This window comes from Schistocerca nitens, chromosome 7, assembly GCF_023898315.1.
Source record: "Schistocerca nitens isolate TAMUIC-IGC-003100 chromosome 7, iqSchNite1.1, whole genome shotgun sequence".
NCBI classification, from domain to species: domain Eukaryota; kingdom Metazoa; phylum Arthropoda; class Insecta; order Orthoptera; family Acrididae; genus Schistocerca; species Schistocerca nitens.
In genome coordinates this window covers 614954673-614966700 of record NC_064620.1, presented here as the reverse complement: position 1 = coordinate 614966700, position 12028 = coordinate 614954673, and the positions used below count along the sequence as shown (strand labels likewise).

At 37.7% G+C, this 12028-nt stretch overlaps 1 protein-coding gene across 1 annotated transcript in view; it reads right to left on the bottom strand.

Moving 5' to 3' along the window:
* LOC126194630 (glia maturation factor beta) overlaps positions 1–12028 on the bottom strand; it is a 35290-nt gene that overhangs the window by 8361 nt on the left and 14901 nt on the right. Inside the window, exon 4 of the mRNA XM_049932798.1 lies at positions 2170–2302. Coding sequence (XP_049788755.1) covers positions 2170–2302 — 133 coding nt within the window. The remainder of the gene's footprint in view (positions 1–2169; positions 2303–12028) is intronic.

Here is a 12028-nt window from a genome sequence, read left to right as displayed (position 1 = left end):
TTTGTCAAAAATTGATTGTTTTTGTTCCAAATTAAGAATGTTATGAAAAACATTAATGATATGGTCTACCAGATGATTTAACGGTAAAGTAAAACACTTCCGGTGAAAAATTTTATTTAAAGTATGCTTAAGAAAAGAAAAAACTATGAAAATCTGAAATCCAATCCCCCCCCCTCAGTTCCACCCTTACATGTCACACAAGAAAACTGGCTGCCACTGTGCTTCTGTTATATCGTAATTTCTCTGATTCTACGGTTGTGTTTGCTGCATGGTATGTTTCAAAAGGAAAACAGAATCTTTTACAGTCCTTCAAATATTGGTACCTATCAATGGAGTTTGTTGAGCATCTATGAAATTACTGTGTGACACAAATAAATTTATCATTAAACTTGTGTTCATTCATTGTGAAGATAACACTACAAGTGTTGTGCAAGGTACACCTGTTATGGAGGAACTACAAGGGTCATTCAATAATTAAGAGAGACAAAATGGTCTGGGGAAAAAACTGTTAGTAGGGCAAGTTTCTTACTTCTATGGTTTTAAGTTGGCATCACAGGGATGAGCCCTGGTCAGCTGATATATCAACATTGTTTTGTTTATAACCTCAAAAATACATTTCAGGATGGTGAGTCCACTTGAAATGTCCACATTAGTTAAACAACATTTCGTTATTCATTGTTTACTTGCTGATGGCGAGAAACCAGTGAATATGAAGTGTAGAACATCTAAAGTTTATGGTGATTGTTGTTTGAATCGTGTAAATTTTTACAAGTGGGTAGAGCAATTCAAAAATGGTCGCGAGTCAATGACTGACGAACACTGTTCTGGCCATCCGTTTGCAGTTTCAACTCCGTCACTTGAAAGTCGAATTGATGACATTGTTCGTGCCGACCGCCGTGTGACTGTGGAAATTATAGTTGATAAGTTTGAAGTTAGTACTGGTACAGTTCATAACATTATCTGTAACAAGCTGAAGTACCGCAAAACATGCAAGCTGGGTCCCAAAGGAGTTAACACGGCTACACAAGGAAACAAGGTTGAGAGTGTGCACAGAGTTAAAGGAACATTATGAAAGAGAAGATGAGCACTTCCTTAACAAAATTTTAACTTGTGATGAAAATTGGGATCACTATTATGAGCCAGAATAAAAAAGACAAAGCATGGAGTGGAAGCACACCAACTCACCTGTCAAGAAAAAGTTAAAAACCCAAGCAGGAAAAGTCATGTTGACAGTGTTTTGGGATGCTGAAGGTCAAGTTTTTTGTGATTATCTCAAAGAGCAGCATACAATGAACAGCCAATGCTACTCAGATTTGCTTTTAAACAAGGTGAAGCCAGCCATGAGGGAGAGACATCGTGGATCTCAGAGGAGAGGTATGATTCTCCAGCAAGACAACACACGTCCTCACATTGCTCAACAGGCCCATGAAACCATCAGCAAAATGGGCTGGGAAATACTGCCTCATACCCCTTACAGTCCTGATTTAGCACCTAGTGATTTCCATTTGTTTGGTGCACTGAAGGGGGCATTACCTGGGAAGAGGTTCCAGGACAACAAGGAGGTGAAAAAGTTTGTGGGAAATTGGTTCAAACATCAAGATAAAGAGTTCTTTGCAGTCACAATGAAAAAGCTTTTAGCCCATTGGAACATAATGTTCAAGAGGATTATATTGAAAAGTAGAAAAAGTACTGTTCTGTAAAAATAAATGCTTTTTTCTAGAGACCAATTTGTCCCTTTAATTACTGAATGACCCACATACATTTCTGGTAATTTTCCCAATATACCACTTAGTGGCATTTGTCTTTGTCACCTTATCTCTTCCTTTACTATTCCATTTTGTGCCACATATTGAAAGGTGTGACTGAGTAATGATTTACTGCTGATTCTGTTCAGAAATTACACACTAGATTTTCTACTGTTTAGTGTTAAATTGCAATCACTGCACAAAACATCCCACTTCTTAAATTTCACCACAGGTCTCTTGAGAGATCATTTAAATAAGGGAGTGACACACAAACCTTTAGATCTGTAGTCTGGTGCTTAACCAATGAGCTACACTATTCTAGCACAGTTTCTTTTTCTTCTTTCATCTCTGACGTTCTATTCTTAATTAAAGATATAAGTGTCTCTTAGTTATTCCCAAGCTTACATTTTAATGCCATACAAACCTCTTGGTGTGATGTAGATGAAACACATGGGAAATGAGACTCTTCCATCTTTATGTTCCATTCGGTAACTATAAACAACAAACCTTGGCTGATGGCTTGGGAGGAGTTCTCTGAGGTCATCAGGACTTACATCCTACGGAAAAAGGGCTTTGAATTAGTATCTGGGGAAGGACAGAAAGTACCAAAATTCCATGCATGTGTTATCACTTTTGTTTAGGTTTGAGAAAATAATGAAAACTGCAAACTAAATAATTCCAACAGTCACCGCATAATGCCTCACTCACTGCATTCACAACACATGGGTAAAACTGCAGTCCAGAACATAAACAGATAAAACTAAAGCAGCTGGCATAGGATGATGAAAAGTGTAAAAGTCAAAGATGTGAAGTGTCAAGATTACGAGAGGTGTTCAATAAATAATGCAACACTTTTTGCTGAATGAAGGTTGGTTTTATTCAGGATTTCAATACACCATATCATTCCCCACTCTTCTGGCTAATAAAATACTATTTTTCAACATAATTCCATTCAATGCACTGGCCTATATGCCCACATGGTAGCACACTACTGGTCAATATCAGATCCAATGTCTTGCTGCATCAATAACCTCCCCATCATTCATGTACTGCTTCCCATAAAGTATACCCTTCAGTAGGCCAAAGGGATGGAAGTTTGGAAGGTGCAAGACCCAGACTGTAATGTGGATGAGGAACAACAGTCCAATGAAGTTTTGTGAGCTGCTCTCAGAGACTTGAGTGAGGCCCTGCATTGTAATGGAGAAGTTCATTTGCATTTTTGTGATCATGAACTCATTGCAGGAGTCAAGTTGTTAACAGCCAGCTGGCACAGGTGAGATAAGACAGGTTTGTGTGAACTTGTTGCGATGACGACAGACATCTCGCCCACTGACTCACCATGCTTTTGTTCATGTCAGATCTCCATAGACATTTTCTGCAGGCACCTATGAGTATCTGTGAGTCTCTGGTTTTTTAAAAAAAAAAAAAAAAAAAAAAAAAAAAAAAAAAAAAAAAAAAAAAAAAAACCACACTCAATGAGAGCTCCCTGCTTGGAATGTACCTCTGTCATAGACGCCATTTTGAAGGCTACATATAGTGCTGCCATGTGTTTGAACTTCATATGGGCTGAAGCGGGAATATTCTACAATGTCCCACAGCAAATTCCGCACTTTTTCAGTCAAAGTTGGCTGAGAAAAAAAATTGTTGCATTACTTATTGAATGTCTCTCCCATAGATTATCAATAGACAAAAAAGAAAATAATTTAGAAAAACAACAGGTGAAGTGGCTGTTCTTTTGTATCAATAACTGATGATGAAACAGCCCGTAGCATTATTTGTTTCAATAAAAATTATCCTGATTCCTCTACTGTGTGCATCCTGTAAATTTAGACATTTTGACTGACCAAATACTACTTTCCACATCACACTTGTACATTTTTGTGCAGATTTTAAAAATATGGATACTGCCATTATCCAACACAATAAAATAATGTTAATGGCTTCATTGACTGCTTGCTAGAACAATTTAATGTTTACAAATAAAAATCACAAACTGTGGATGTTCTACAGAATTTGTTTATTTAGTGAATCAGTTTGTGGCTCCCAAGACCAACTTCAGACAATAACTGACTTATTAAAGAAGATACAATACTGCTGAACAACTTGGAAAAGAAAACAACTTGGTAACAAGAAATCTCTCTATAAAATGTGACTATCTTCAGTTAAATGTAGTGTAGTAAAGATATTAAACTACATTCAGCAACATATGTTCCTTCAGTATAATTCATACCGTTTTGCTCACTTGGAATTGAAAAACTTATTGTGTGATCGTGAGACATTTGAATTATATGGTGTAGTTTTTATGTGAACCTTGTGGAGAAAGAGAGTTCAAAGTATATTATCAGTGCAGTAACATAAAAAAATTATGTTAAATAGAAAACATTTCCTTTTGTTTTGCAGAACATCTGAAAGCAGTTTAATATTGTTATCGTATTCTGCCGAGCACCAAGTGAAAATTCAGTTAATGTCACAAAAAACTATTTTAACCTAAAAATATCTTGAAGCAAGACTGATTTAATGTGCAACAAAAAAGTTATGTGCCTGGCCGAAGACAGTAAAATTTCTGACAGAGTAAATCATAATACAATGAAAGATAAAAAACCTGACTTCCCTCATCAGGGACTTTCAAATGGACATTTAATTTTGTCTTTGAGTGATGGAAACAACATTCACTATGAAAACAAACTTTCCAAGCGACCAATTGAATGTGAATGCATAGAAACTGAAATAAGACAAGACATTCTGGATAGTGAAACATGAATGTTGTCCTCTGTTCTGACAGTCACAGAAGAGGGTCAGCAGAAACATTAGGATATCAGTATGGGTTCAAGAGTTACTGGTTTTATAAAAACTTGGTGTATACATGTAAAAAAAAATTGAAAAATGTAATTAAGTTATACTAATTAGAAATTAAAAAATCAATGCATAATATTTGGTGGTGCAAATGAGATATATAAAAATGAACTTACGGAAGCACCTCGGACACAGAAGGCACCCTTAAATAGACTAAAAAAAACAAAAATTTGTTGTAATAGGCCTTACTCACAGGTACACGTGTATGATCTAATAGGCTGGTCATGTGTTAATGAGGAAAACCAGCAAGATCTACCAAAAATATCTGCAAATCTATGAATAACATATTCTTTCTCAGAACAGTTGACCTGGAAAAAATGATGCTTCAAGAAACATGGAATGCAGAAAGAAAGAAACCTTGGGCAGTTAATGAAAACTAACTTCAAAAACAGTGACATACGTCATCCTGTATCACTAGACACAGCAGAAGACAACAGAGAAGAGGTTTCCCTCAAGAACACAAGCAGCAGTGGGCTACTGAAGATAAGCCTGCCTCCTGTCCGTAGATGTCACAGATGAAGCAGCTGCAAGTGGAATAATTTTGATGGCACTGCCAAAGGAGAAAGTAACAAATTCAGCAGCAGTATCATTATAGTCTTCAGAATCAGCAGCTAGTGCAACAGCAGTAACAGCAAGGAATGTGAAAACCAGGATGCGGTGAAGTGGGGGAAAAGGAGAAACAATATTAGTGGGAGCAAGATTTCCAGAAGCTGAGGAAGAATCAATGGCCACAGTAGCAGTAGCATTAGCATTAGCATTAGCAGCAGCAGTGTAAGTAAAAGGACAAAACCTCCTTACCATTTAAAGGGCTTTTTGATAGAAAGAAGGAAGAAGAAATGCCCAAGTTAAATAACTTTAACTAACTGACAGTCTTTCACCAAAATGTTCAATCAATAAGGAACAAAGTGCAACAATTAGAAATTAAACTTACATATAGTTTGGTCATCAGCTTAATGGACACTAGTGCAAAAGAACTGAAACTGAATACGTAGTTTTAACTTCTCATCAATCAGCATATTACTACAAAAGATTATTAGAGAAGAAAAATATTTCAAGCTGTCACTGACAGAGTTAAAAACACACACACACACACACACACACACACACACACACACACACACACACACACACACTTAAAACTGACTACTCTGTGCTTATATAGCACAGCTATGTCAATTAACTTTTTCGCAAAATTAATGCAAGTGCTAGATAAGATATGTACACCTGAAGGACAATCTCTTATTTGTGAAGACTTAAATAACAATATGATGAAAGTGGATGAAGTGAGCAACAGGTTCTTGAATACCTTGTACCCATCTCACAAGTTGTGATCTACCCCCTCCTTCCTACTTGCAGCTATTGTCCACATTAGTATTTTATGAAGATTTGAGAGGAGTGAAGATTACAGTAAACTTTCTAGTTTACTTGTCCTTTCATGTATAGTTGGCTTCAGTTCTACTTGTATAGGGTTCTGATTCTTGAAGCTGAAATTCTCCCATCTTACGTCCTCATCATTGAATTGATCTAAATAAAGTTGAAGATCGTTGTTGCAGAAGTTTTTGTTGTTACATTAATATATTTTGCCACATTTTAGTATATCGTACAGTCTTTTGATTTTTCACATTAACAAAGCCAAAATTACACTGTTCGCACAAAATACAAAAATACGTCCGATCACATCAGAGGCATGCTTACTACTACTTCATTCAGCAGAAATAACAATATTCCAAAGGGTTTACAATTTTTCTTGATAAATGAATTTCTATTAGTTTTGATTATTATTTCATAAATGAATCCAGAAATAAACATAGTAAACAGAACTAGATTGTGTAATTAATAATAGAAATTTTAAGTGTGCCAAATAATTTGTAATTTCAAATGCTTCTAAAAAATAATTTTAACTGTACATTCAGAACTTGTATTTAAAGATTATAGCATCCAAAATAACGTAATTCCTTTTCATAAATTTTAGCTAGAAATATAACACACGTGTATAAAATTATATGAAAGTTTCCAGAAAAGTAGCTGAGATAATACTGACCTGTCCAAAATCCAAAAAATAATTCTAGTATTGACAACTACTGCTGAGGCAAAGTAATGCTAGAGAAGGATATCCCGTTACAAAGTGCTACAAGAATAACCAGACACTTATCTTACATTATTGATCACATAAAAACTTTGAGATGTCATATCATTATTGCAAAAAAGAGGAAGTAAAATATGACACATTATGAAGGAATTATCCAAATGGGACAGAAATCAGTACATGTGATGTACATGTACAAACAAATGATTACTTTTCAAAAAAATTGGATGATGTATTCAAGTCAATGAGCTTCACAAACAGAGCAAGTCAACAACACATCGATCCACTTCTGGACCTTACATAACCTGTTATTGACAGAGTTGTTGGATGTTCTCCCTATGAAATGAGACTACACCCTGGTTGTCGGGCCATATGGTGGGCAACTGTCAAGTTGGTATCCAACCATTGTCTGGGGCACCTCCAGAACATGTTTGGCAGAAATCTCATTGAGTGGAGTCGAATTGTCTTCAGCGATGAGGCCGAATGAGCAGCAAAGGCATGTCTGAAGACGCCGTTGACAGTGGTGGCATACCAACCACTGTCCATCGCTAAGGATAAAATTGGTGGGTTCGTACATCAATTTCAGAGTAAAATGCCAACTGCTCTCCATGGTGTTCCAATGTGTCTACTAAATGACTGTATTAACAGCATAAAAACACCCCTAAGAGATGTAATAAATGAGTCATTCGTATCTGGTTACTTTTCTGATTAGTTATACCACACAGAATTTCCTTCCATCCACAAAGGAGATATAGAAATATAAAGGATTAGACATCAGTTTCACTAATGCTTCTGTTTCAAGAATAATAGAAATCAAAACAGAAAATGGAATTATGGATCATTTAAATAAATAACAGCTTCTGTGCAAGGAACAGTTTATAATCAAGTCAGGAAAGAAGATAAAACCAGCAATGGCAAAATTTACAAAAGTACTTTTAGAAGGAAAACATGTAACAGGTTTATCCTAGATCCCGGTAAAGCATTTGACATAGCTGATCGCATGTAAACTTGAAGCACTGGTTATAAGTGGGCTGTAAATAAATGGTTTAGGTCTCACCTAGCAAACTGAAGGAAGAGGCTTAAAATATATAGTGAAAAATCTTTCAGGCCCAGAACATTGGTGTCACTTGACAGAGAGTGAATAGATCTAATACTGTTTCTTATTTATTTAGATATAGTGCATCTGGAGAGATGTCGATTTTGATCCAATGACTGTGTATGCCACCTGAGGGTAGTGAATGTACTGATAAGGGTTCATCACCATCTGATAACAAATGGCATAGTGGCATAGTTACCAGAGCATCATTTGCATGTACCCTGTAATAGTGAATGTCACATGAACATTTTAAAACACACAGATGCCCGCCAGGATTGGCGTATCATACAAGCAGAAGCGGCAGATTGGGCAAACACACAGACAAGTTTCTGGATGTCCCTGTAGCACAGATGCCTGCCAGGATCGTTGTGTCGCAAGGGCAGCAGTCGCAATTTTGTGCAGCAACCGCAGCACAAATAAGTTGGCTTGTGGGCCCAAATGCATCCACATGAACTGTTGCAAATGTTATTAACAGTGGATTCTTTTTTGTTTTATTTTAGGGTGCAAAAACAACTAGGGTCATACACACCTACGTCAAAACTGTAAAACACAAAAACAAAGAGAGGAGTTAAACATGACTACATGTCAACCCCAACTGATCGAAGGGAGGACAGCTAAGAACAAGGATGTGGAGAAAGGTCTATAAAGTATGCAATACAGAAATGGAGGTCCAGAACTAAAAATTAAATGGCCTTTGCCATATTGTGATGATGGATAAAAAGTAAAACGCGGTCAACAGCCCGTGCATCATTTGCTAAAACGGCCAGTAGCTCAGACGGCAAACACTAGCAGGAATTTAAGCCATTAAAAAAAGAGCTTTCCATCAGGAAATGGCAGACAGATGAAAGCCGGGCACAATGTGGTGGGGAAGCACCACTTAACAAATGGTGATGCCTAAAAAGACAGTGCCCACGCTGCAACCTAGTTGAAATGACCTCCTCACGGCAAGGGGGCCGAGAGGAGGCCATCCAAGCCACTGGAAGCAGTGGGGTTACAGACAAGCATTCCTGTATCTGGTCTTCCACTCACACCACAGCGTTTACATGCACAGCTCTTCTGACACCGGTGTTCAGTACATGCAGAATGTTGTTAGCCTTGGACTTGTGCTGTTCTTGCAACAGAATTGTAATACGTTGTTCCAACAGCATAATGCTTGCCAACACACTGCCTGTGAAACTCAATGTTCTCTGCAAGGTGTGAAGCAATTTCATGGCCAGCACGATAACCCCAATCGAGCATGTAAGTGACAAGAAGTGACTTACATGATTCGTCAACCAACAACTCTTATAGAACAACATGAACAGGTCAAGCACATGTGGAATAATATAAACCAGAACAGTACTCGCCATCTGTACAATCAACTGGATGCCAGAGTAAGCGTGTGCATTGCCACCTGTGGAGGCTGCACCACGTACTAATATGGGTGTTTCAGCATGGGTAAATTCCTGCTATCTAAGAATCTCCTGTGCTATTGATCCATGAATGTAATCATTTCATGTACTCCACATGTACTGTTGCAACAATAAATCTTGGATGAATTGCAAATGTCTAAAGGTGGTACTAATTCCCCCCCCCCCCCCCCGGCAGTGTATGTACATCTTCCCTGCAATAATGTGTAAACATTCATAGTTGCAGATCTATTGCCTGTTGGCTTCTGTCTTGGGTTCTTCGGCTGATGCTAGCTTAACAATTTTCCTGATGTTTTGCCAGGATGAGTGATTGGCAATGTCAAAGGTTCACCCTCCACCGCCAGCAACTCATGCTGGGAAAAAACCCAGGAAAATTGCTAAACAAATGTTGGCCAAAGTATGTGAGGCAGTCTCTCTATTCCACATAGTTGCCACTGAAACTCAAATGTGAACTGAGCCACCAGTGTCATAACACAGAATGGATAGGGTGTCCAGACTGCAACAGCCTCGTAATCAATGTATCTCACAAGCTAACCACTGCACCTAGCCAACAAATCATTCCATGTGTAGTAAGAGGCAGTGACCATCCACAAAGTTATTTGCAGTTATCTCAAAAACACTGAGCATCTACCTTATGAGAATACAGTGTGATAGTCTTAAACAACTTTATGCTATCAGTTTGTCATGGACTACTAAAACACAGGGAAAAATAGTCACAAAACTAGGAAGAAAGAAACTAATCAGGAGTGAAATCAGAAAAGTGGACATTATTTAAGGACAACAGAGTGCCACACCAGATCAAATTACGAAAGATGGTCAACAATTTATTCCAACATAGATGAAAGGAGGCTATTATTTAACAAATATATTGAGGGAGAAAGAGAAAAGTTGTGTCAGTTTGGCAAGGATAATCTTAAATAGAACACTGTAACAGTTAAACAGATGGTGCAATTAAGAGCAAACAATAACTGAAGCATGACAGAATATGTTACCCAAAGAAAGACTAATCAGAAATTTCTTAGAGAGGTTGTGAGGAGAAATGGGGAAAACTTTATATGAGAAATCAGTTAAGATGGCAGCTAACACAGTAACTAATGACAAAGAAATATTGTACAAGAATTTCAAAATAAGCATTAAATCTACAACTTCCATTAAGCCTAAAATTCGGAACTGAAAGCTGAGTGAGAAAATGAGGTTACATATCAATAAATATATTCTCAGCAGTCTTAGGGGAAGCTTTCAGATCTATAAACCAGGCAAAAGAATATGGAATACATGTTAATGGAATCTGAACCATCTTTATTGATTGCTTTTAGTGTAAATAAACTGTAATAACTAAGAGGGAAAACAGGAAGTTTGAAATCAGGCCTGAAAATCAATTCTAATAAGTCTAAATAACGTGCAATAAAAACATCTAAAACAAAGAAGAACAAACTATCAATGAAGTCACAGACTCAGATGATGAGATTTTGTATTTAGGGCAGCTGAAAACAATGGCTGGATTAGCATGGAAAGCAAGCAACTCGAGAATAAAAGTGGCATCAGATATTTTTGATACACAAAATAGCTTGTACAAATCTACCCCCCAGGGGCTCAGCATTCATTTGCTGTGGTATTTTATTTTTAGTTTTATCTCCCTGTTTTGATGTGCTGTATCCAATCTTGCAATTTGAACAATACCCATTCTCTCACAATTCGGCTCTGAATTGAACTTTTGGGAATGGGCGCTGATAACCTTGCTGTTGTGCACCCTAAAACACTAATAATCATCATCATCTTGTACAAATCTAAGCATCCAATGTGTCAAAAGGAAAGGTTCCAGTCAGAGTTTATTACCAGATTCCACTTATGGAATTGAGAAATGGTCTTTTAACATATAAAACACTCAAAAACTGAGGGTAGCCTGTGAGCTGTGGAGAGGTGCATACTGCTGAGCTAAAATATCCTGACCATTACCCACCCCACAGTGCTCAATGGCATGACAGGCATACTATGAAGTAATACAAGTAAATAAGTGGAAAATGAGATGAATGGGAAATCATTCTGGCAATGATACAGACTTCAAATGTGGAATCAAGTGGCTTCAGTAAAGGGTAGATTGTTATGGCCTGGCACCTGGGAATGAGCATCTCGAAGTGGCTAAGCTGGCCAGATGTTCCTAGGGTACCAACACAAGTCTACATGGAAAGTTGTCAAAGGGCAGTGCAGCTACAAGTAGGCAACAAGATGTTGCACATACATGCCTCATCACACATAGTGGAGGACAGAAGCACGTCTGCTCTGCAAATCAGCACCTGTGGCAGAACTGAAAGCAGAGTAAAGTGTCGGCGCAGGCACAAGTGTTTCAAAGCAAGCAATTCAGTCCATGGTGTTAAAGATGGGGATCAGTACAGGATGATGCCTGTGTGTTCCCACATTGACCCCAAAGCATTAATTATGACTGCAGTGGGTAGGTGAAATGAAGTTTGTGGTACAACCTGTCTGTTTTTGACCTGTAACATAAACTGTGTCATGTTGTGTGACATCACTGTGGCACAGCATATTTCAAATTGATCGAGTCTGAAGAGGGTGTGTCAGACTATGCAGTGGCACTCTGAAGTGTGGGATGTTTATGTTTCTAAATCATCTGTGAGTGTTGTTAGTGATTTACTGCAATGCTTTAGTGCTGTTTGTACGAATAATACTTAAAGTGTTTGTGGCAGTCCGTTAGTGAGATAGTGTGATGTTGGCAGTTTTAGAGTTATGGGCAATACATTCATTTTCAGGTTTGAAATTATTAGTGCAGTGTGTTGTTTACGGTGGGAGATTTCGAGTTTTGGTGTTGTTGTGCCACTGTCTT